This window comes from Acanthopagrus latus, chromosome 4, assembly GCF_904848185.1.
Source record: "Acanthopagrus latus isolate v.2019 chromosome 4, fAcaLat1.1, whole genome shotgun sequence".
Classification (NCBI taxonomy): Eukaryota; Metazoa; Chordata; class Actinopteri; order Spariformes; family Sparidae; genus Acanthopagrus; species Acanthopagrus latus.
Window position 1 is genome coordinate 30,715,415 of NC_051042.1, and position 27,095 is coordinate 30,742,509.

Here is a 27,095-nt window from a genome sequence, read left to right on the forward strand (position 1 = left end):
TGGAAAAGATCGAGCGCCTTTCCAGAACAAATGCGTCACGGGGGCCGTTCCAAACGAGCCCATCTGTATGATCCATAATTGATCAGCGTGACGGAGTGCGGTGCGGCAGCGCTCGTGGGCCACATCTGACAAACGACTCGACACGACCTTAAGAGCTGACCTACACACAACGAGGAGGGTGGAGAAAAAAAAACAAAAAAAAAACACCCAGACGGGAACGTACAAGAGAGCCTGGGAGAAAAATCTATGCTGCTGAAGTGAAACCGCATTTCGTCTGATGAGCGATGTTAAACAACAACTGGACCGGCGGGCAATTACCATGATTGGAGTGCTGTGCCTTTTGCGAGAGCCATCGAGACGGAGACGGAGTTAGTGGAGAGGTGGAGTATATCCCCACCTTCTCCCTCCACCATTGGCCACAGAGGCCCAGTGCTCATTAGCATGCATGCTTTTACAGGCCTGGCCAAGGCAGTCAATGCTCTCCACTTTATTTATTAGTAAATAGAGACAGATGGCGATGAGGAGGTGGTATCGACTACCCATAGCCTTTTAAACAAGAATCAATGGCAGGGGCGGAGCGCTGAGACGGGGGGCATTAACTCGCTAATATAGCCTTATGAAATGAGCCCAGAGGGGGGTGTTGTGGCATCTGAAGCTTGATTTTCTCCATATGCAAAGCCGTATACTGCACAATATATAGTTTTTTTTTGTTGTCGTACCTGTGCCTTAGTGGGACCTCCGGGCTGTAGAAATATTTATAAGCGGATGCGACCGCACACCATCGACCCCATCGATCAGCCGAGCTTTTCGTGTTGCGGGTTTTTATTTCGGTGACAGGAAAGCACTGGCACAATGTGTGGAGCGCCAGCGTGGATCTCGGGATCGAAGCAGGGCGTGCGTCGTTGCCATGTGTGACAAGGTGGGAGGGGCCTGTAGCCTTCAGACTGACTGATGTGCACACACACGCACACACATATACGCACACACTGTTGCGGTTTATCCACATGTGGGGGGGGGGGGTAGGCAGACGCTGTAGATGTCCATACTTATGTTAACGGCTTGTACAGGCTAAATTCATCCTGCTAGTGGGTATTGATTGTGGGCGTGTGGCTGAGGCCAATGTATGTACGGTAAATGTGTGCGTGTTTTTAAGGGATGGAGGGAGAAGGTGTAGATGAAGTAAGATAGATAGATAGATAGATAGATAGATAGATAGATAGATAGATAGATAGATGTGTGCTGTGTCTGGAGGTTCGCTGTAGAGCTGCTGTCAGAGGTCATCTCCATCATCTATATTAATAAGTCTTTATCATCTCTCAGCACTGTCTACCAGCACGCACCAGCCACAATCCAACACAGAACAACCCCCCCACCACCACCACCACCACCACCTCCACCTCCACCCCCCTCGCCCCCAATAACCCCTCAGCCCTCTGCACAGGGACCGGCTGAGCTGCAGTGAGCCGGCGTCTTACACCACCCACTGCCGAGGCAATTAAGAGTTTAACCTGGATGCAGCCCGGGGAATCCGGAGAGAGACTCCAGTCAAATAGAGCAAGGCTCTGCAGAAAGAGAGAGGCGGGAGGGAGGGAGGCAGGTGAGGGTTGTGTGAAGAAAGAGAGGAGAGGAGAAAGAGAATGGACGGGAAAGCGACGGGAGAGCAGGGAGGAAGAGGGAGAGGAAACACGTCTGTGTACACAGATAGACTTGGAGGCTGGTGGAGGCAGCGAGAGTGAATCTCGGCACAGTGTACACAAGCCTCTCCTCCACGAGAAGAAGGTCACTGGCTCTCTCCGAGGACTCCCTTAAATAAAGTCCCCTATCCTGCACTTTTCTGGGCAAACAACCTCCTCTGCTCTTTATTAACTAAATATGAGGGGACTTTGACCGGGGGACAAAAATTCAATATTTTTTCCCCACCAAATATTTAAACCAAGCAAATAAACAGACAAATAAATAGATCTCTTCTGCCACGGGAGAGGGGGGCCAGCCAGTCCCCTGGATGTAATTTGACGGCCCACTTACTTGGAGGGGCCAGAGCCCAGTGCTACTCAGACACTCATTTGAGGAGCTGTCAATCAAGGGGCAGCAGTGTTGGCTTTGGGGATATGTGTTTGTGTGTGTGAGTGTGTGTGTGTGTGTGTGCATGTGTGTGTGTGTGTGTTTGGGAGGGCTGGCCAGCAATTCATCCTCAAGGTTGGAGCAGATAAGGTGAGCGTCTCGGCTGATGAATACATCACACCCTTCCTGCTCTCCTGCTCACTATCGTTTCTTAAACCATCCCTCCGCCCTCCTTATGTCCGCCCCTCACCACTTCTACCCCGCCTATCAAATCATCTGAACAATCGCCTCGTCTTTATCCTGGAGATGCACTAAATATGATGACTGTGTAGGAGAAAGATGCACTTGTTTCCGGTGCCAGTGTGCTTCTAACTTAAATTTTTACACCTTTGCTCCTCCAGGTTAACTTCCTTTTTGTTCCTTCCCTCTGTTTTTTTCTAATTGTAGTAATTAAGAACAACAACATTACATTGGTGACAAGGGTGGGATACTAAAAGTTTGCAATATTCATACTTAAAGTAATGTGAGAATAGTAATTTTTGTAGTGAGCGACTCCTCAGTTTAGTTTTGACACACTACGCTGAGATGTGTTGATCGTTGACAGTTTGTTTACTCAAAAAAAAAGGAGTGATGTAGTAATTATGAACAACTGAGCTGCGCAATGACATCACGGACCGTTACGTTAGTGAGAGCGATACTGTTATATGTGGTGTGTGTGTTATCTACAAGTTTCCACCAGTAGACATCTGAAACGAACTCCACCATCTCTTTATTGTACTACACGCACCAGAAACTTTACATTGGCGACGAGGATGGGATGCTAACAGATTGTAATATTCATACTTATGGTAATGTGAGAATAGTAAATTTTGTCGGGAGCGACTCCTCGGTTTAGTTTTGACACACTGAGCTGAGATGAGTTGATTGTTGACAGATTGTTTTCTCAAAAAAATAGGAGTGATGTAGTAATTAAGAACAACTGCGCTGACCAATGACGTTACAGTTACAGTGTTACCTGCAAGTTTCCAACAAGGGACATCTGAAATGAACTCCTCCAGCTCTTTATTAAACTACACACACCTGAAAGATTACAGTAGCTCAAATTCTGACATCTCCAATACATGGAATAGATTGTATCCAAGCAATCACTCCCATACAGGCAGTTTAACTTTCTAAAGTAATCTTTTCCTCTCATGTTGTCTCTCCATGAGTAGAAGATGACTTCTTCTCCTCCCTCTCAGCCTGTCCTACCTTTGTAAAACCAAGTGAGGCTAGCCTAAGCCTTTTCACTCTCCTGCTGGGTGAGTCTGAGTGTGTGTGTGTGGGGTGGGGTGGGTGAGGAGGACGAGAGGCTGGCGATATCAAAAAGTCCTTTCATCCATTTTAGATGAGATGCAGATGACTCAATTATGCTTGGCCTGACATCAAGACCACTTGGCGGAGGAGCTGCTAACGCTGGAAAACGATCCATTTAATCCCACTGATATGAATGGCAGGGCGCTAACAGGGCCTGCAATGGTAAGAGAGTGAGACAGGTATGAGTGGAGATGCTTCAGGGCCACTCTGGAGAAACAGGGCTCAGAGTGTGTGAAGGGTGGGGAAAGGAGGAAGAGGAGGCGGGAGGAGGGGTGAGGCCTCGGCAGTGGAGGACAGACAGGAGAGAAGGGAGGAAGCGTTTAAAGACGAGGTGTGCAGGATATTAGTTTGATGATGTTAAAGCAGGATTTTATCGCCAATTTGCAATGATTAACTCAAGTTTGTTAAAGTGATGCTGGAACTATGTTCCAACCAAAAGAACATCAACAAACATTTTGTGCATCCTCTGAAATTCAACACTCAATACACACTCGGCTCCGGCATAAAACTGCCCCAAACAAGCATCTGTTGGGAATGACTTCAGATTTTATGGCAACTATAGTGGCTCCTAATGAGTGTTGCAAGGATTCTGTCATCAGTGCTACTGCTGTTAGCTAAAGTTAGCAATTTTGGTGAGTCAGTTTAATGTGGAAGTGAGGGGGAAAACCACAGAGTAAATGCTACATGGTCAGACTTGGCAACCCTATTTTCCAGGGAGACCCCCTGTTTTTCATTTTCCTGTATTTCTCATTATTTATGACCATTTTTTTTCACCTTTTCCACGGTTGGTTATCACAACCCGTTCACAGCGCTGTACAGTGTGTAGTCTGCTGTTCTGTTGCGCCTTTTCTTCGTCATTGGGTGAGAGATGGACAGAGAAATGGAGAAGAGAAAGAATATTTGAACAAACTTCAGACGTCCTGCAGAGAGGAAATCACGTTTCTTATGCAAGGTTTTTCAAGTACTGGGGCTGTAAAATCTGCCATGCCAATTTTTTCTGTATTTCGCTTGTTTTCATTCTTTAAATGTCATCAGAATGCAGAAAATTCAGTCCTCACACTCTTGGTCCTCACACTCTTGGACCGACCAGAACCCTGCTTTGGTTTTACGAAATCTTGCTTTGTTCGAGGTCTCAGAAATGGCAGACCAGGAGAAATGGACCAACTTCTACTTTGTCGGACCTCTGGGGGACGGATAAAAGTGATCTCATCTGCATCTCAATCTGATCTCAACAGTTGAATTTGGTGCTCAAGGTATTCAATGTTAAATGTCAGTATGAGACTAAATCACAATCCTGACATCTTCATAGGTTTCCCCTCAATCAAATGCTGGCTTCCTTAATTGGCATATGCGGCCATTAAAACTTGAGAACCCTGGGTTTAGGCTGTAAAAGCTCCCAATCACATCTTACTGTTTGCAGCTACTGTGATAATCTACACAGAAATGATGTCATTATTCATATTTTTGTAAGAATCCTACAACTTTTTGAGGGATCTCCTTCAGATTGGATTGTAACTGAGGATGGAGCGCAAATTCTACTGGAGGTGTTTCTACAAAAAGCTCCGTATGAAGACGGAAGAGCTGATGAGAGAAATGGGTCAGCCACTTCAGACCGGAGAGGAGAGAAGGCGAGATAAAGAGATCGAGGTCCTGCCGGACGGATGATGCCGAGGCTGATGGTCACCAGAGCCAGGGGCCGCGGCGACGACCCACAAACATGCTCCACATTTGATCAGACAGCTGTTTGATCTGCACGGCCTTCCCTCCCGCTAGACCCCCTCTGCACACACACACTCATGCCAAACACACAGAAATACACTCATCATGGCGTAGCCTCTACTCATCAGAGCTGCCAGCCTCCTGACAGAATCAAAATCAGCATCAAGACTTCCCCATCACCTCACTTACGCTCTGGGTCTAATACTAAGTGAGCAGTGGGGGGGAGTGAGCATGTCAGTGGTGATCAGCCTGCTAACAGAGGGACAGCTGGTCTGCAGGAAGAGAAATTTAGTCTAATTGGTCCGTTACTTCAATGACTCCAACGGCCAACAACAAAACATAGAATGTATATCCTGATCAGATATATTAACATATAACTGCACACTGATAGTGTCTCTTAATCTTGCTAAATTACATTTTACTTAAGATACATTTAACCATAAATACCCTCATTTTATTAATCTGAATCTTGATATGAATGACTAAATACAGCAGAAAGGTGAAGGATGTGTTCACTAAACATTATATTAGGACTTATATATTGTGTATACGACTCAGATGGAAGAAAATGTTTTAGCATTAAAGAAAAAAAAAAGTTTTCACAGTCCTATAGTCCCTCTCCAGTCGAAAATGTGTTTTTCTTCTCTTTCCTACAGTCGGATGTTTGAGCTCCGCCGTGTAGAATGATGTATGTGCCGAGTTTGACACTCGACGGCTGTTTTTACACCCATCTGCTGAAAGAGCACATTTTCTCTGTGCTCATCGAAAATCTGTTTTTTTTTAGTTTTTTTTTTTTTAGGAGGCATCACAAGCCAATCCCACTCCGGTGTTCAGCATGCACAAAATGTAATGTGGAGGCTTGAAGACTTCCAGCGAACATACACTGAGGATGGACTTGAATTATAAATGAAGGAGAAGTAATAGGTGATATTTTCATATATTTAGGAAAAGGTTAGGAAGAAATAAAACATTGCACCGACAAATTAAATCATTGAACATGTGTGTGGAGGGGACCTGTGATTTCTCCATGACCTTAAGTGTCAGAGAAGCCACTAAGATGCTTCCTCATACTGACGCAGACGTGAAAACCTCTGCGCTCTGCCCCTTTTATGACCTCTGGTGCAATTAACAGTTGCAAAACATTAGGCCTGGTGTTGCCTCACATGTAGTCAATCAAGTCGGTGTTTTGTCGGCGCTGAGTGCTGTTTGTCTGTGTTGCTGACAAATGAGTGTGGCCCATCCCACCGCTGACAGCCGCCCTGGAGCTGCGATGCTATCTGCAGCTCTTCAGCCTGCTTCTACAATTACCACTCTGCCTCTGTGGGCCCCGGGGCCTCCAACACCAGCCTGCACTCTGGAACCCTGGGTCACACACACACGCACACACAGAGATACATTACACACATCTATTCATCTGTAAAAACAGTCTCACGGAGAACTTTACACATGTTTTCATTCTTGTAGACACAAGACAAATACTGTTGCATGTGTCGTACACACACACAAAGGAGCGCAGCAAGACTTTCGACTGAAAAGAAGTTGACGCGTCCTCACGATATAGCAATAAATCGGAGGTCACATTATTTTTGAATATAGAATAAATGTATCTTGGATGGAATTGTTATTCACCTCAATGACGTAATAAATCTGTCATGTGCCTTCAACCTTCTTTACAATTTGGATATAAAATCATTTTTAGATTTGGATTTAGATCCATTTCCTGATTTCATTAAACCTCGCTACAGTCAAACCCCAGCGTTATAGCCACACACCGAAACGTTTGACTGGGCTGTGACCCCAAACCGATACCTTTCCCCACCACACACCTGGTTATTTTATCTCCCCCTGCGCCTATTGTAAGCTGGTGGGTGACCTCGGTCAGAACAATGCATACCTGTGGCTCTCACCAGCCCTGTGTAATTGTGTCTTCAAGTGGGGCCCTTTTTCCAGTCGGCCCCTGAGGGGAGAGCGCTCCACGCTCATCCATCACTCAGTCACTCAGCCACTACAGGAAGTAGTTAACATGGGCGACCTCTGGGGTGGCGGGTCCCACTGCTGGCAGGGTGTGTGGAGCTGAGGTTTTCGGAGAGACATTCAGAACATTAGCTGTCACTTCATCACCGGGCGTGACATCACTCAATCAGTCAATCCATCAATCAATCTGCCTGTTTGTTCAACTAAGCCGGATGGGTCGTCTGAAGTTTGGAGAAAACAGAAAGCAAGCAGCTCTTCAAAAGAAAACCAAAAAAAGAACTTTGAAAAAAAATGCTTTCTTTATGATTATAGAGCATTTATAGCCATGCTAGCAGCTCTGTGAGGCTGGAGGCTGAAATGCTGAGGCTAAGCAGGTGTGTTCTTCAGCAAAAAGCCAGGGAATCACCAAACTATATTAGGATTCCTCTGGGGAGCATGAATGACAATGACACTGCCTATCTGACTGCCAGCTGTTAGACAGAGCAGCTGGAAGTGCTGTGGGGTCAGTCTACGTACGTGATGATGTCATTGTAAACGGTGTGCAGCATTCATGTTTTTTTGTTTGAATTTAAATGGCCAGCAACTTAAATCTTATCTTAAATTAACGAATGAAGACGCTGTCTATGGCAAATTCTTAATTGTTTCAGCCTTCTTGCACATTCCATCTATTTTAATTGTTTTATTTTTTCTCCACAACCATCTGGTGACCCCTGGAAATTACATTCTGAACCCATGTGATCGTGACCTCCAGGTTATAAAGCTTAAGAGAAAATACAGTAACAAACAAATGCAGTCTAATCCCATTAAACCCGTGAATGATGCAATATTTTTAATGATCACTTTATTTAGACCAGATGACATTGTTGACTGATTGAGTTGTTTTTCCTTCATAGATATTCAGTTTTTATGGAAAATGTGTTTTTGGACTTGTGAATTATTTGACAGGTGGAAAGAAAGCAGCGTGCTCCTCATGGTCTGAAACATAAAACTAACATTTATCTGCTTTTTTCTTAAGTTCCTTGGAAGACTGAATGTTTCCCCTGTGGGAAATTACCTGGAAAGTATGTTTATTTGAAAGACTCCTCGGGTACTCAGAGGAACTTCATCAAATATTAGAAATCACTGGTAGTCCCACCGTGCTTTGTTAACACTGTTTGACCTTGTTCTGGTGTGGATATACTTGAGCTAATTTCCCTGCCGGTGAGCTATCCCACCAAATACGGGATCTTTGTCCATTACTGGCCAATTTACCTTGAGGATAACAGAGATTACTGGGAGAGGTAGCTTCACAGCACAGTAACTCACCTTCACTGCAGAGGGAGAGGAAAGAGACACATGCTTGAATGTGTTGGCAAGGTTTAAGGTCAGACTGAAAATATTAGAATAAAGTCAATCAATCAAAACTGAAACACACGTGCGTGTTTGACTAAACGTACCTGTCATGTGTGTGTCATCTACCAGGAATTTAAAAAAAATAATAAATAATGGACAAAGGCACACAAATAACAGAGGCACGCAGGTCGTTGGATAAAACACTGTTTTTTTATTTTTATTTTACTGCCATTCCTATTGCTTCAGACAGACAAGCTGTGGCGCAGGGAGCACAGAGTGATTCAAACAAGTCAACGCTACTGCCGATCTACAAACAAATCTCTCCGACGACAACAAACAACAGAGGCGCAGCAAAAAGAAGAAGCAAGAAGAACAGCGTTTGGCAACCATTAACATCTTGGAAAAAACTTCAGAAGTAAAAAAAGGAGTGCATTCTGCATTTTTAATAGTAAACAGCATCCCTACTTCATCATGAACTAGATAGAGAAAAAGGAATCAAACGAGGAGGGCTGCTACACTGCTTTGACGTCGGCCCCCTTTTCTCCACCCTTTCAGCTTTTTCTATGAAAGTGGAATTTTTTGTCAGAAGCGCCGGATCTTTCTGTCGCTCTCTCGGATGGCCCGCAGCATTACAGGGGAACGTGGTGCTCTACACACTTTAAGAGTAATTAAAAGCGATTGAACAGCTGTAATTATGAGAAACGGCGGTTGTGTTCCGGGGTCACTCCTATCAGCGCTGCCTTTCATCAGAGCAGAAGCACAGGGGCCCCGCTGCTAGTCTCTGTTTCTCCATATGCATATCTTCAAGAACAAACAACTGGCAGGCTGCCTACAGGCTCACATACACACACACACACACACACACACACACACACTATCACGCTCACACACAAACACGCATCGGTATGGCACGAGCACGCCATCGCACAGTAAACACTAAACAACATTCTTCATGTTTTCCGTTGGGTGACATTCGTAACTTTCTACTCAAAAATCTTTCTTTGGTCTCGTTCCACCGTTGAACACAATAAAAAGGGGTAACTATACACAAGTGAAGAAGAATGCAATACCATGTGAGCAAAGTGAGTTGTCTTCTTTGTTCCTTTTTTTTTCTTTTTTTTTACCATTAGATACTGTATTATAACACTGTGTGACAGATAGAAAGCATATATGTATGTACTGTACTCCGACTACTGTAGAATGAGTCAATCCACTGATAAAAGCGTGTCTGGGTTACATGAGATTAAGTAACAGAATACACTGAAATAATAAATAGTTACACAATGTATGCTAACACTGAAATGCAGGCTCCACTTATTGTTTTTTCGTTAGACCGTTGTGACACTAGTAGCTTGTCGCTAAGCTGGCGTTGTTAGCACGTTACTGAAGCACTATTGTGGTTCTACTGTGGTGGTCTGGTTTCCTTTTCCAGCCGACTCAAAGATGGCGTGGCTGCGATAGGGAGTGGAGGGTGGATTGGGGTTGAGTGGGTGGTTGGATGGGTGGGGTGGGGTGGGGTGGGGGGGAGGGGGGTAGATGTAGATGCCCCGATCAAAAGGAAATTGATATCTGCGGGATCAAAACACGGTGGTGTCTTCAGTGGTCCGTTCCCTCAGCTGATGTGGGGCCCCCCCACATTCAGAAGAGCTGGTGGGTTTTTAATTCTGGTCTCTCTCAAATCCTCTATCCATCCCTTACATCCTGTTAGAAAAGGAAAAAGATGTACCTTTGTTATTTAATTTTCATCATACATACGAATGACTGGACAACAGGCCTCCTCCAAAGTGAACTTAAAGGCTCACTATGCAGGATTTTTGTGTATTCTACTTTCAAAGATGACTGTCGAGAGTCATTTCCCCGGTTGTCAGCACGATGATGAGACTCAACAATCTATTATCTGCCTGCAGAATCACTGATGCCCAGAAACGTCCAGAACGCCGCAAAATAATATGATAATACCGGCAGAGGGCAGGGTCTCTGCTTATATTTACAAAGAACCAAGATGTTGATGCGGTAAAACGTCCAGTCCATAATTATTTAAGTTGTGTCTGTACCCTCAAAAAGGATTAGCAAATTATCACATTGCGTTCATTTATGTTTATATAGCGTCCTAACCTTTTTGTGGAATGGGGTCATTGGATATGTGACAGCAGGTGTGTCTAGGTCTGTAAATCAAAAGTCAACACCAGGACAAACTTCTTAGGAGCCCTCACTTTTTGCAGCACCCAAGAATAAAAAGGTGACAACGAAAATGTTGAGTCGTTGACAAAGTCATTCGCAGTCATTCATTTATTACCTCCACCAAGGAGGTTACGTCTATGCTGTGTCCATTTGATGTTTGTCTGGATGGTGACACCAAAACAACTCAATGGCTTTCCATCAAACTTAAAGGGAGGACAGGTCCAGAAATGTTTTTCTCACTTTCTTTGTCGTCCATTTCTCAGGGCATATTGCACTTATCTTTTCTGAAAAGAATCAGACATATTTAGGTGGCAGGCCTCGATGAATGAATAGAATTTGAGGCTGATTTTAATATAAATTGTATTATTCTCCCACAACGGAGATTGTGATTTCATAACTGTTCTGTTGTCCAGTGGTTGGCTGTTACAGATCTGGTGATCGTCGACGGATACAGAGTTTGGTATTAGATTATGCTTGACTGAATCAAAGGGGAGGTATGCTCTCTACTGTCCATGTTCTTTTTTCCAAACCCCACAGTGGCCACATGTAGGTTGCCTGTGCTTCGGGACAGCTTTTACAGCGTGTGACTTGACTCGTCATACATTGGACTGTAAATAACTGCATCATGTGTCTGAGTGAATTCATGTGAGAACAGAGACATTATTCAACAACAAAATGAAGTCATGAATAAACAAGTTAACCACCTGTGAGCGAATAAATGCTTCATGAGCTCTACATGTACACAACATGTACATAAGCACATTTCCACACTTAGACATCTTGGGCCCACCTCCAGAGCAGCGACTCCACTCTGTTGATGATGTCAGCCAGATCAAAGGGCAGCGGCATGCCGGGGTCATCCACACCCCAGAACGGCCGGTCCACTGGGGCCTCCTCGGGGGGTAACGTCTGGGCCAGACTTGAGTGGCACCTGAGGCGACAGGACACAGGAAACAAGCGCAACCATTAACTCCTTGGCAACTCCACAGCGTCACGGCACGCGTCTCAGGTCGCCGACAAAACTTCTATTTTTTGAGATGTGCGCTATGATGTCGCAGTAACAGCTGCTATACTGGGAGTTTTGTTTCTTTACCTGTGTGTAATTGTAACTGCGGATCCAGAATATTCCTTTGAATGCCCAGTAGCTAGTGCTGGCTGACGAGCAGTTGAATTTGGTAGGTGAGGATGAACAGATATCTTTCCATCTGGACTGACCGCTGGGGGCTCTAAAGGGGTCAGCCCCAGAAATGTCAAGTTGTTTAGTCAATGACATGTGTGTGTGCGTGTGTGTGTTTTAACTCGTCCCTAAACACACAGTGGGTGTTGTGTGTTTGACCAGGAGGCAGCCGGCTTCTGTGTTTCCTCTCCTTTTTTTTTTTATGACTCCTAATAACACCGGGTCCAATTAGAGCCCCCAGGATATGAGAGTGAGTGTGTCTGTGTGCATAAAAGAGACTGGAAGAGACGTCAGATACTTCTTTCTTCTCCACATTGTTATTGGCAGTTTAAATAGTTGATGTTTACATGACTTCTGCCTCCTTTTCTGTGACTTTTTTTTTTTTTTTCTGTTTTAAAACCTTCGAGCCAAGTACAGCCCCGTCGAGCCAAACCGGAGCTGAGAGAGTGGGCGGAAAGCGATGTGTCATGAAAGTATTTCAAAAGCCATAAACGGCAGCACCAGTATCAAGCTGATGAGAAACCGTGATATCATGTATCATGATTAATGCCCCATTCGTCTTACACAACACACACAGGCACATGCAGCGGGATGCTATCACAGGAACATCACTCTCTGTTGTTGCAGTCGTGACAGAGCAGTGAGAAATCCAGCCTTCTCATGTCACCGCAGGATTTCTTTATATGATTAATAATCCGGGGGTTACTTGCAATTTCTACAGTGTTCGGAACCCCCACAGACCTTAGCCACATCTTTTGTCAGACCAGTGTAAATATTTACTGCGGTGACTTGGTGTTGCTCTCTGCTGTCATTGTAAATCTGCCCTCCCTCTGCCTCCTGACAGATGAGAGTGACCCCTGACCTGGAGGTGCAGAGGGGAGGGGGTGGAGGATGGCATTTATATGTTGTGTGTGTCGAGACTGCGTGTGTGAGCGCTGGAGTTTCCTTCTGAAGCCACAAGGCCACTGAGACTCCCCACTCAGTCATTATGCCAGGGTCTGTCATATCATATCCCTTTACCCCGTCCACACCCTGAAAAAACCTCAACTAACCCGCTCACACGCACGCACACACACACACGACCACCACCACCTTGTGGCCGGTGACTAAGGGAGGCACACGGAGAGGACACGGACAGCTCAAGAGAAGAATATGGGGGTCGGTTATGGATGAGATGAGGGGATGTTAAAGTTGTCAGGGGACAGCCGGGGGCTGCCACAATTTGTGGTTATATATTTTCACCGGAGCCACTTAATGTTCAACTGGCTCTCGGCCTAAGTGCTGCATTTTGGTGCGGTTAGCCCTTTAAAGAGCTGCTGCATTACGGCGGTGAGGAGCAGCATTAACATCCACTGTTTCAATATATCTTCTGCGCTCTGGATCAGGGCCTGATAATAGCATCTGTTAACATGCACTAAGTACCATTATGTAGCACATCACTTCATAAATAATACGATTAGGCGACCTTGGGGCTTTGCGACGAGCCGTGTGTTTAAATGTTCTCATCATTTATTTAGGGTGCGAATTAAAGGAAGCGCCACTTCAGAGAAGGAGGAGGCGGAGGAGGAGGACATGGCTGGCATACATATCTACAGAGTGTGCAATAGAGAGAGAGAGAGGGAGAGTGCAAACTGACCCAGACAGCACACACTCACACACTCACACACACACACACACTGTGTGGTTCTGCTGACATCAGCTTGAGGACACCATAGGCCAAGGGATCCCAGGCCTTTGATTCGGTCCGATTACGTATGCATACCGTAGAGCTGTGAGAGAAAACACTCGCCTCTTCTCTGCCGCCCTGACTCATAATGAAAGGCTACATACCGTAAAACCAGTATTCGACCAGTCGCCTTCAGCGCAGCCGCTGAATTTATCTGACAGGGGATCTTGCACCATTAGCTTGCAAATAGAAGGCTCCTGGTTTACCAGAGATATAGAAGATATCAAGACTGGAAGACTATCAAAGATAATATAGTGCAGGTAATTCAGCACACACTTTTACACAATCTACCACTGTTCACGGAGTGCCGTCTCCTGACTACTAAAATGGAACCAAACAAAAAGTCAATATCAAGCGAGGTGCCTTAAGCTCTCCTGGGCTCTCGCTAGAAATTCAGTGTAAGCCACAGTGACGTACAAACAAGGCTCACCAAAAGACTTTCCCATGGCAGAACAGCCCACCTTAAAGTTAAGGTCAAAGACAAAGAGGTGTGCATGTGGGGGGGACTGTGGGGGGGACTGTGGGGGGGGTGGTCGTTGAGCAGGCACAGAATGCGTTTGTGAGTCAGGGCTGTTCCAATGGATTAACCCCAGACAGATATGGGCCTAACTATCCCATCTGGCGCTCGGTCAAGAGAGATTGGCAACACAATCACTCATTTCAATTTGCCCTGAAACCTTATAGCCTGGCAGGCCCCCGCTCAAATGGTATGCTAATGTGAAAGGTATCTAGGATTCTATCGCCTCTATTCCACAGAGGCCTTTCCCTCCACGCAGCACAGTGCACTTGAACTGCAGCTGGGGCGGCAGCTCCAACGGCCCCTCGCTGCAATAAGGGCCGGAGCCCCCTTTGCGCTCAAACTAACCACTTTAGCTAAAGTGAGTGTTAATTATGGACAGGCAAAGCAGTCAATAAAAGGTTAATGTAAAAGTCAAAGGATAAATTCCTTTAAGCATTGCATCATTCCACCATCTCCAACACACTGCTCGCAGGTCTCCTAATCAATACGTTTTACTGTAATGTGCTCCCCATCGATCCCCACCCCCACCCACACACACACACTTGCTCCATGGTCCAGGCTCCATCACTTGGTTAAAGAAAGGAGAGGGAGAAGGGGAGAGAGAGGTGGGTGGAGGAGAGGGAGAGAAAAGCGAGTAAATAAAATGATTAACCTCGGTTTCACTTTGTTGTTTTGCTCTGAGTCTCTCTCTCTGAAAGGCTTGTTAGGAGAGTGCACGGTGGTCCGATATCATCACGGCCATCACCACCAGGACCGACCATCACAGTCATCAGCATCATCAGCCCACTCAATCTCTGGCCGGTGCGTAATTGTGTAGCGGTACACTCAAGCGGGGCCATACATTAAAAGACCCTCTGCTCTTAACAGGATGGAAATCCGCCTAATAGACAACATCAGTGCTTCCAACTCCAGCAATTACACTGATAAATGCACAATTGTGTCAGGCCCGAGTGAAAAAGAACCCCGAGAACGCAGATAGGAGACAACGCTTATTGCATTATTGTTACAGGAGGTCATTTGTAACCACATGGGACTCGGCAGCTTGGGCTGCCTGACTCAGGACATCATTTCAGGTCAAGGGTGGAGTCACACTATGCTGATGGGAAGCATTTAGGAATGGACTGAAAGTGGCTTGGATATATATTGTAAACTGGATGTGTCTGACTGGTAAAAGGCTATAGTTATTTAGCGCTTTTGTCTACAAGGTTTTTGCCCCACATTCACGTACTGATGGGTCCCGGCCCGCCCATCTGTCCATGTCTTCACCCCAAAATATAGTTAAGAAATCAAACCCCCCAACCCTGTGTTCAGTGGCTTTACCTCTTGAGACCACAACAGCACCTCAATTGTCAACTGTCAGATCAGTAGATTCAACATTAGGGATCATCTAAGTACTCAAAAAATATATATAACAAAGGTCTAGCTGTGGGGTTCGGTTGAGGTTGGCTTGCATTTTAAGAAATCAGGCAGAGCAAAAACAAAAAAACACCCATAAAAATCTAAACTACAACTTGCTAATGACAGATCTGCTCCAACGAACGCCTGAATGTTTTGCACAGTCACGGTGCACTGAGGATCATCGCCAAAATATGAGCTGCACCCACAAGGTGCTAAATTAATGGAGTCTGTATTTAAGATGTTATTATGAGCCATGCCCGATGTATTGGCTTCATCAAAGTGAAGCCTGCCTGAAGATGAAATGACGCAGAGCATCAATCAATCATCCGTGCCAGTTTTGAGGTGTATTATATGCCTGTTCCGATCAAGGGGAAGCAAAATACCTCAGGTCACCTGCTTCCTCATGTGCCGCCTGCGCTTCATCTGACTCTAGAAATCCTGTGCAGGTGTGAATTTTTATGGTTTTGGCAACCGGAGTGCCCGATAGCTGAGAATGCAATCAAACAAGTCATGAAAAAACAGGCATGTGTCTCATAAATCAGCTTGCCCCTGAAGGGAAGGCATGCAATCACGTCCCACAGAAAGAGAAGAAAGAAAGAAGTATATTATCCGTGTATGTTCGGTATCTATAACATGTTGTGTAAGAAACGAGCGATTGAGCACATCAGTCTTTGTATGTCGTACAGTTACATAATGGGCGAGTGAGAGACGGACAGATAGCTTTTATCTACATACCTATCTTTCTACCGTGCTGCGCAGGATATTAGTTGTGTCATGCAGAGGACAGTATAACAGGGAGATGTGAAGAACAAGGCTCAACCTGTGAAGTGTCAGGCTTTGGATCGCAACCTGCACCACCCAAGACTCCGAGGGGTCCTGTGAACTCTCAGGGCTGTTCTCATTATAGCCTGAAACAGAGCCTCAGATCCCCACCCACCATCCCCAACTCCCATTATCCCAATCACTGCCACATTCAGCGTTATGTGTAAAGTGGTGCAGAATGTGAGCCAGCCAGCCAGAAAGCGTGGGCAGGGCTGTGTCTTAACCGTTTCCTCAGGATCAATCAAACGCTATTGTGTCTGCAGACAGCTGCTGACTGTACACTTTGTGAGTATGTGAGGTGGGCAATTGTGGAGAGCGAAACGGAGAGGGAAGGGGGGGGGAGTCATCAGATGCATGACATATGTTCCTTTCATTTTGATTCCCTCTAAGGAGCCTGGCCTAATAAAACTAACATCTGATGCACTCTTTTCCCCTTTAATTAATGGTGGTGGAAACCACACAAAAATGCATTAGCAAAAAGGGGTGAGGGGGGGTTTTCAGGAGACGAGGTGGGTGCTGCATGGTGCTTTCAATGCTCTCCCCCCCACATGCCACCATGACTCTGCTGCTGCTGCTGCTGCTGCTGCTGCTGGGGACAACGACTCTGCCGAGGAACGTGGGTACCTCTGGGTGGGGCAGCTCCTTCCTCATGCTGTGTGAGGTGTCTCTTTTGCCAGCTGCAGTCTGGGCTGCTCATTAAACCACATGAAACAAATAAGGCTCATTACTGGCGGGCCCAGCCAGAGCCAGGGTTTGCGTTTACGCAATCTACTGCATGCAAACTTGCTCGGAGCCTACGGCAGAAACAGGGTAGTTTCGTTGTACCTGCACAGCCCCTTGCCTCTTTCACACCCTAAGTGTGTTTGATGTGGTCTGGCTGGCTGCCCCGTCTAGAGCAGGGTGAACCAGATGTAACTGAAAAACACACACAAAGCCAGGTAGCCTCTAAATAGCCTTCATAATTGGAGGCAATAAAACACTATTGCAGTCTGGAAGTGCAAAGGAGGCGAGCTCCTGAACTACAGCTACTGCTCTCAAAAACCAGGTGGACGTCCATTAGGTGCTTAACAGCGTAACAAATTACCGAACACCCTGGCCTGCTCCTCCTCGGGCTATGGGATGGAATGTGGCCCTAATGTCAACACAGGCGCAAAACTTACGAGCAGACAACTATTGTTCAAATGCAATCAGGTTCTAATAAAAAAAAAAGAGGCAGGAAAAGGACAAACAGATAGGGCCCTCCTGGCCGTTTACTCTTCCGACAAGGGGTGGGGAGACAGATCACCCCCCGAGGCTCTGGATCTGTGTGTGTTAGTGTGTGTGTATGTTTGAGGGGAAGAAAGAGTCAAGGAGAGAGTTAGTGAGCCTGTGTGTGTGTGTGTGTGTGTGTGTGTGTGTGTGTGGGTGTGTGTGTGTCTGTGCTCCAGGCTGACAGGGGAGGAATGAGAGTGACTGCAGCTTTTGGCCTACTAGCCACCTGTGCCGGGCTACAGGCTAGCTCAACATAAGCAGCTGTCTTGAAGGAAAAGTGAAAAAAAAAAAAGAAAGGGCAAAAAAACAAACGTTTACTCTGGGCCTCGCCAATAACACCCAAAGGAATACACTCAGCGGGGACGGATGCCTAGCTCAACACAACAACCCTCTCCATCATAGTCCTCAAATGAGCCACACGTGGCCAAATACCATAGTGAGACATTTTGATATATACAGGCAAAACTAATTAGAGTTGGTTCTAAAGAGACACCGAAGTTTTTCCTGATGACGCTGTTTATTTATAAAGCCCAGGAGAGCGAATGGTGCAACGCGAGGACTTGATGGCGAGGGTAAAGAGGTTACGAGCCTGCGAGTGATTGCACTTTTTCACAGCTTGGAGTTCGAAAGGCTGTAAATCTGCTGTTAGGGAATCAGGAAGAGGGTTACTGTGGCGTTGGGAGCACTAACTCTTAGTTTTCCAGGGCACACCGTTGCTGTGAAAACTTGTTCTCAGAGTGTTCTTGTAAAACGATCATTTTTAACCCTCATCCACCGCGTGCCCCCCTCCCAGTCAGTGCCTTGTGGGCATCATCTGAATGGTGCAATAAAGCTGGTGATGGATGAGGCTTGCCTCAACAGCTATAGAGCCGAGCCATTGGACGACACCTGACCCCAGTCACATGATAAGGTCGATCCAACGTGGGCACAATTCCCACCTGTCTTCAGGTGACAATGGCGGGGTCAATCTGGCCTAGCTAATTATAGTCTATTGTAACTTCAATTGCCTGGTTACAAGTCATCCTTCTCGCTCCGAGGGATGTGGTGTTAAGTTCTGAAGCCTTTGTGTAAGTTAAACTGTGAGATAGAAGCTTTAAACTGCTGCACAACAGTTATTAGGTTTCAGAAACATATTAAACTACTTTCTGAAAAAAAGAGAAGACACTGAGTTTGTTGTTCCATTTAAACAAACAACTCTACAAGAACAAGTGCTTCTCGTACATAATACAATTGGTTCAAACTGCATTCAAATAGTCAGCTCATTGTTGACTACGTTTGTCATGATGAGATCACATATATGGCTCAACGAACCAGTGACAGCAAACACGCCCTACAGAAACAGTTGTAAATCTCACACCCCATAAATTGGACAGGTCTACGCGTAGGCTATAATATGACCATCATCATAGACAATCAAAGAGCAAATAAAAGGGAAAATTTCATCTCACACTGATTTATGATACATTTTGTTATTTTTTATAATTAACTGTAACAAAATTAAAACAAACAACAGACTGTCATAATTTCCTTATCCTTTGCAACGTAAAACACAATTCAAAACAGCACACAAACAATATACTTAAATGCTTTTCCCTGATAAACTTAATTGATTCTTGTAAATATTTGCTTATCCCGCCACAAATAGCAGCAACATGTTGGGACAGAGCCTTCCTCAAGCCTGGGAAAAACACCTGTTTGGAACATTACACAGGTAAACAGGTTAATTGGTAACAGGTGATAGAGTCATGACTGCGTAAAGACAGGGGCATCCTCAACAGGCTCATTCGTTCAAGGATGGGGTGACGTCCAAAAACAAAAAAACACGTGATGATATAAAGGATATTAAGACACCGGGACGCCTCGTAAAACTGTTGTCGGTAAACACGGTTCTTTTATGAAAGGATTTATTCTTTCTTCATTTGTGTTTTACACAGCTTCCCAACTTCTTGAGTATCGGGGCTGTACACAACAACGAAATTGAAAAATGTCATCAGAAATGCATGAAAAAAATGTGTATATGTAGAGAGAAGAAAAGAACACACCAGTAAATCTGTTCTGTTTAAAAGTTATATCACTTCAGTTTTGACTTGTCACATCAGAGTGATTTTTTTTTTTTTTGGCAGGACATTTACTCTGTTTCAGCTGGTTTCTGTTTTTTAAATTAACCTTTGCATGTACAAAAATATGAGTAGCAGACAGTAGAAGATGTCCACATTCCCACATCCCACATTGGCAGCTGCCATAAGTCAGCAACTAAAACTACCATCACTCATTCTATTTACAGTACGGGGTGAACTCATTCTGAAAATGTCAGGCTGGGTATACAGTAACTTGTGACTCGCACTTTCCCAGATGCATTTCTTTTTTTCCTGTAAACAAACAAAAGTAAAAGTCCCAAACTCAGCGAAGCTTCTCATCGGAGCCTGGGAAAGGCCTAGCAGTAGTTGCACCGCAGTGATGTAAGCGTGTGTGCATTCATGTGTGTCATGCGTCCATGCCAGAGGAGTGCTTACCGCCAGGTGTTTGAACTTCTGCATCACCTGGTGCTCCTGCTGCGTGAACACGAGTTTTGTTTCACCCTATTAAGTAAATAGTGTAATTAAAGGGCCTCCGCATTTAAAACGCTGTGAACAGCCAGCAATTTGTGTGGAGGAGCAGCCAGGCTGGGCCCTGAGGCGCTGCACCAAACAGGATACAAAGAGCGCACACAGCCAGCCTGTACAATGGTGTGCATGTGGGTGTGTGTATGAGTACATATGTACCTGCCTACGCAGATGAGCTGGTGTGCTGTTTGCGTAGGCGTGAGCATAAATCACTCACTGAAAGTTGTTTTGGGTGTTGACACAAAAGCTTCTTGTGGTCTAACAGGTACTTGATAATGTTCTGTTAGTAGTGACAATATCAAGACCGAGAGCTGTGTTTCGTAGAACCTGGCCTTTTGTCTTCGGTGGCACCCGCATTTTTTCATACCGATACAGATGTGAGTCAAAGAAAACGATGACACACTGGCATAGCTAGTGTGCCACAACGGACAACAATAAGACAGATGCCACACACAGCACTCGGCACAATAAAAACACAGGGATTACAACCTTTGTGCGAATGCAGATCAACTCTCTTCATTGGTTTCCTCTTTTAATTTCCATTCCACAAACATCCCTGCTCGGCTCTACCTATCCCGGCGAGGATGCCTCTTACTAAAGTCTCTGCCCTTACGGCTGATCCGGGGTCAGCTGTGGGGAGTAAGAGAGGGATAACCTCTTCCTGAGCCCCGTAGAAGCCCAGATGGCTGTGCGAAAGCTCTGATCCAAAAACTAGCTTACAACTCAATCGCTGTGGCCACATCTCCAAGTGCACAGTTTAACCCCCTTCGATGTCAGCCAAGGTCACAGATGCACACTTGAGAGGCAAAAAGAGCCAGGAGTGAAGTGCTGCCAGAGTCGAAGGAATTAGATCCCGGCTGAGTGGCCCTCATCTGGCTAAGCCTGGTAAGTAGCAAGACTAACAGGCTGAGGCACGGTGGTTTGGGTTCGCAGAGACACACACACAGACACACACACACACATGCTTGTAACGCTTGCATGCAAACAGACACACACATATAGAAGGCGGTAAACACACACTTAACATAGACACACACACATACACGGAAGGACTCAGAGGGCTACAGATGGTGTGCCCTGGGCCTGGTGACTGGGGCTCTGAATGAGCTAGTTTCAGATCCAGTGTGGAAGCTGCCACGACGTGCAGGGCTCAGGGGTTGGGGCGGAAGACAAAGAACAGCGGAAGGAGTGCAAGAGGGGAAGAGGAGAGCGGGCGGGGTCTAACTCCACTCTCTGCATGGGGGCCTCCTAACATTTTTAGTACAACATCAACATGTCACTGTCCATTCGTCCCCTTGCCCTATTGCCCCCCTCCTACCCCCATGTCTCCCTACACGCCTAATAGTTCAAGCACACACCCGGCAACTACACAAACACCAACGTACACACACACGCACACACTCTGGGAGCCAGCGGCCACTTCAGCCGTAATTCCGCCTGACTTCCGCTGCCTGACTGGCAGGAGACAGGGAGGGTGAGGACAACAAGCTGTGAATACGGGAAGAGACAGAAAATCATTGAGAACCTTGCCTTTATGAATCTTTGATGAGAGAGAGTGTGGGTTGGTGGGGGCTTTGCCTCTGGTTAAATCAGAGCATAGCGTGTGTGGTGTGTGTATGACTGCCAACAGAGGTTGAGATAAACAGGGCCTGGACCGGGCCCAGACAACTGCAAACCCCTGCAGTCGGGAACATTTGTCCTGGCAATTAGTCCCTGTCCTCCCTGTTCATGTTGCAGGTAAGTTGTGTTGGTAGCTGCATCTATGAGTGCCTAGAAGCCCGTGCCTAGAAGTGGAAGGTCGAGATGTAGCAGGAGCTCTTTGTGAACAAGTCAACTGCATCTTCCGTATTTAATTATGCAGCTGGCAACACCTTAGTTTACCACTGATGAGTCACTCTATCAAACTCTGTGCAGGTGTTAAAATAACTGACGCACTTTTGAATGGGGTCACATAAGGTTGCAGGCGGTCCCCCTTTCACCACGCATGTTTAATATCAGTATGTGACTTCTTTTCTCTTGTGTTCACATTTTTCTTTTTGTAATACAGTACCCTTGACATTTTAATATGTTTTTGACACACACACTTCCATTTTTTCTGGCACAAACATGACATCTTCGGCACCTTTGAGGCCACAGGATCTCTGCTTTTGTTTTCGTCTTGACTTGCAATCTGATGTAAACCACTTGGCTGCCATTTAAATTTGTTAAATGTTGCAGTAATATTTAAAAAAAAAAAAAAAAAAAGAGCTACGCAGGGATTTATACAGTGATATCTTTGTCAATACACTGAGACAGAACTTGAGGTCTAGATGACGAGATTAGAAAATATAATACAATGTATTTTCAGATGCTTGTCCTATTCACTCCAATGTTGCAGGAGGTCCTAAGCCTGTAAAGCAGACTGTTTATGGCTGACACCGCTGGTAATAACCTCAATTTCTCATCTGAAAGAGGCACAGTTTAACATTCACTAACAAGTCTGGCTTTCTGCCATGATAAATGACATGCAGCTATGTGCAATAAGAAAAACAAACAATATGTCGAGCTGGTATCATGCTGTCCAACACAGCAGTTTTGTAATTAACAATGATAAAGCATGTTGCAATGTCTTGTAAGGGCATACTGGCTTGCAATTTAGGCGTGGGAAGTTGTATTTCACCCACACCCTCGCGGTTCCTTCTTTCACTGTTCATTGTTGTACCCTCACACCTGTTCTGACATCGGACACATGAAACGCTGATGATGACGCAGAGGAGATTGTTTTTAATTAACAATACAAGACACGTTACAACAACTCTCCTTCAAATCTCTGGAACTGCTTTTTAATAGCTGTCAAGCAGGTGCCAATTTTCTTCTCAACACGACTTGGGTTATGTTACGAAACAAGCGGAGCAGCATAGTAGCTTTATCTCATCTGCCACCTGTGACAGCTCAGAATTCAGAGTCCTCCAGGAAGCTCGGCTCATGTTAATGTGTCACCAATGAGGCCTTTTGAAGCCTCGATTCATCCGTCTGTCAGCGAGCACAGAGGTGCTGCCGACTGATTTTCTTTCGATCACATAAGAGCTTGGCACTGAGATGAACTGTCTTGGGCTGATCAAGAGTTGCCTTGGCTTCCATCTACATCTGTCAGGTTCAAACTTTACACTTCACTACACATGTTGATCACATATAGCAAAGTACGGGCAAAATTTCAAGCTGCTGTTTGGACTAATCTACTTTAGGCTTGAACTAACACGGGACGTCTACTTTCTGGGATCCTGACATGAAAGTGCAGGATTGATTGACACCCAAAGTGCCTTTTCGCACAGCTTGTAGACCTGCCATGACTGTGAACTTGTGGCTTCCTATAGCCTCAGGAGAAGACAATGGAGAACCATGCCAGGTTTGGGTTGGGTCGCTTTGTAGAGCGAGAATGAGTCTAACAGTGCCCCCTGATGGTTCCTGCATGCTCAGTGCCAGGGAGGGAAGCTATAGTGTGACTAGAAAAAGTGATGCTAACGAAACAACATCGTCTGACGTCAAACTGGGCCTGTGTTCAGCCTTTGTTTGCAGGCAAAGGGAGGTGAAAAGAGCACTACTTAGCAGAGCAGCTAACCTGTGGCCATATCTGCTGGACAAATCAATAGAAGTGTCTGAGAGCATAGCAGAGTGTGCTGGAGGGGCTACCCCTGGCCCGCTGCCCCCCGGGCCCCCTCCTGGGGGGTACCTGCCTGTCTCTTCACCCTCCATCTCTTCCGCCTCAGTGCTCCCATCCTCCACCTACTCACTCATACATACACACACACACACACACACACACAAACACACACACGTGCAGCAAGCCCACATATGCTTTAACACAAGAGTCCTGTGACATCTCGCAGCGCCATCCATACTATGAAGTGCACGGGGGATCTGCATTGTCTAAAATGTTACGCTGCAGATGTATTAAGTAAAAGCATACACAAGGAAATGTACACGCAGACAATATTGTCCCCTGATACCCTACAGTACATGGACCACAATATGGACAAGCTTCAAATGGGTTCCCGTTGTAGTGGTCTTTCACACAAGAGGGTAGAGGAAGCTGCACCTAATGCACAACAGAACACCTGACCCCAAAGCCCCGGAGAACAGTAACAGCAGTCCCTCCTCCAAACTGCAGGAATCCAATTCTCTAAAAAAAAGGCAGAGACCCGTCCCCTCAGCTCTCCCCCACTTGCTGCTGCCTACTTACTTTCAATCACAGTTAACATCACAGAACAAGAAGTGGAGGGATGGGAGGAGGCGAAACACAAGCCTGCTGCACAATGCACTTGTCTGGCAGCTGCTTGCTCTGACATTTGAGGCCATGGGGACCTTGTTGAAAGAGCAGATGCTCACTGATGTACAGGCACAGGAACATGGCAACTACACAAGTGGCTGAAGCAGAAAAAAAAAAAAAAAAAAAGAAAAAAAAAATCAGCACAAACGTATGACAGAAAAAGAACAGGGGGGAAAGGCTGAGGATGGCAGGTTCACGCAGAGATGTGTTGAGTGCAGAAACACACAAATACACAGCAGAGTGGACATGGCACACTGGCCTGCACACAGATAAAAGAAGACACCATGCAAACGACGAGATGGATGTTAAGGAGAGAGTTACGTGCTGACAAAAAGTACACTTGGAAACTACACTAAAGACATGCATACACACGTACAGAGTGAAACACACACTTCAACACAGGACCAGATAAACAATGTTCTGGATGTACGGTACATGCTTCCACTCTCCCGGTGGACAGGTAGAGTACAAGCTGCCCCAGCATCCGCACATTAAAATAGAAACACACAACCAACCTATATACAACTTTTATACTGACCTACATACTGAGTGCACCTTGTCAGCACAGCGGGATATCTTGTTATTATGCCAACAATCTAATTCAGCTTGCTGCGGCAACATTTGAGTGACAACATGTTCCTGAAACACTGGCATCACTGGTATAAATTTACCGGAGAGGACAGAATTAACCGGTTAGGGCTGGAAGAAAGCCAAGAAAAGACGAGTGCAGAGGGAGACAGAGGAAGAAACAAAAAAGAGAAATAGCAAATAAGGAGCGATGGAAAGATGAGATGGGAGGAAAACAGATGGAAACAAAAGAGAGAAACACAAGACACAGAATGCGAAGTGAGAGAGGTACAGAGCATCATGGCACATCTCCGGCAGAGAGGAATTAGTTTCCGCAGAGGACCGCAGGCAGCATTATGGAAATGGGTGCCTGGCAGCTTCTTTGGCTGACTGTAAACAGGATCTTGGTAAGGCATACAGCCTCTGGTGAGGCCCACAGAGCCTGGCATCATTGCCGGTGCTGTGTCGGGCTGCAACACTCCCACGGTCCCTCCTTCTATCTGTCTGGTTCCTCTGCTCCAACCTGCCCAAACTCTGCTTGTGAGTAATTTATGAAGCAGGGTGGGGGCGGTTGCGGAAGCGGTACGCGCACATCCTGACACCAAATACATGACATGTTCCACATGTCTTCCCACTAAACTACAAAGAGCCCTTTTGTCTCTACAAAGAAAAAGAAACACCAAAAAGAAGTTGTGGCGTTGACGGCGCTCGCATCACTTTGTGAACTGCTGTGAACCAGGTAGTTGGTCGCAAACCCCGGTTACGAAACCAGAATTAAAGTTGCTGTCTGTGCTAATGGTTAGCTTAAGCACCAATTAAGCCGTTTGCTCAAGGAATATGACATTACCTGGCAGCATTGTCTCGGTTATTTGGCAGCATTGTCCTCTGGTGGTGCCAGGATGCAGACATGTTACACTGCCAAGTGAAAGGAAGTCAACCAGGCCAAAAGACCAGCCAGGAGTTAAGGGGCCTTAAAAAGCACAACCAGTGCACTCAAATATTTGTCCACTATTCGTACAGTGCCAGACTTCCTCAAACGACTTTGTAGTGTTCAAACAGGTCATCCAATAAAATCCACTTTGTAGATGTTACCAACCCAGTTTCACTATCTCTTACCTCATTGCCCACAAAATCTAATCCTCTGTCAAACAAGAAAAAGATCTCATTTAGTTGTCTATGTGTGTGAGCCCTTTATGTGCAAGCGTAAGTGTTTTCTACTCGTCTGTCTCTTCGCAGCAGCTCGTGCAGGCCCCTCTCTTCCTAACAGCTGTAGCCAGCACAATTACAGTAGCCTGCATTATCTTTGCCATGCTGCAAGACAAAGTGCAGTGGCGTAATGCGAGGTCTTACACAAAAGTAAACAACTTCATCTGGTGTCTGAAATATGTGTCACTGCGATTGTGCAAAGCTGCCCATCGACACAGCCGTGTCGGGTTGAAGGAGCGTCTCCTAATTAATGAGAGAGGGAGACTGAGAGAGTCAAAGGGAGAGAAACTCTCTTCCACAGTTCTCCTTCAAACAAGCACTTCCTACGGGACTCCATTGTTTGGACTGAGGCATCATGGGTAGCCTTATTTACAGATTTTAATTGCTCTGGTGATCTGTGGGTAAAACACCCTGTCGTAATCACCCCACAATAGAATTGTTACTCTTTCTGACAATTGTAATAAAATGCTCTACAGCGTCCGGGGGAAAACGAGGAGGAGGGAACAGAGAAGGGCAGAGAAAAGGAAACACAGATGGTAGGCGATGTAAAGAAAAGCAAACAGGAAAAATAGAGGAAAAATAAATAAGGGGAAAATATTTTGGATGCAAATCTTCTCAGCGAGAGGAACTAATCCGAGCGGGCGGGAAGCAGGGATGAGGACGGGACTGTTGTCCAAGGAAATGATTGCTCTCCCACCTCAAAGTGACAACCATGAGAAGCTCACCGTTCCTGGACCTCCGAAGCGGAACCGCAGAGGAGACATGCGCCGCAAACCATCACACAGCACACACACACACACACACACACACACACACACACACACACACACACACACACAGACAGATTGGGAATGAGGAGGTAGGTCACCTACAGGAAGAGATTAGTGTCACCAGGC

General features: G+C 45.8%; 1 protein-coding gene across 3 annotated transcripts in view; it reads right to left on the minus strand.

Moving 5' to 3' along the window:
• Nucleotides 1-8,630: 8,630 nt before the first annotated feature.
• The window catches only part of fto (FTO alpha-ketoglutarate dependent dioxygenase), a 124,542-nt gene continuing 106,077 nt past the window's right edge, over nt 8,631-27,095 (minus strand). For 2 of the 3 annotated variants that reach the window (XR_005074738.1, XM_037095986.1), the window contains 2 exons: nt 11,414-11,554; nt 8,631-10,143 (listed from right to left, as the gene is read on the minus strand). Coding sequence is in view for 1 of the 3 variants with exons in the window: in XM_037095986.1 (XP_036951881.1) it covers nt 10,137-10,143; nt 11,414-11,554 (148 nt within the window). In the remaining 2 variants the exon portion in view is untranslated. Of the gene's footprint in view, nt 10,144-11,327; nt 11,555-27,095 lie in introns of all 3 variants that reach the window. The other variant, XR_005074737.1, reaches the window with a different exon arrangement.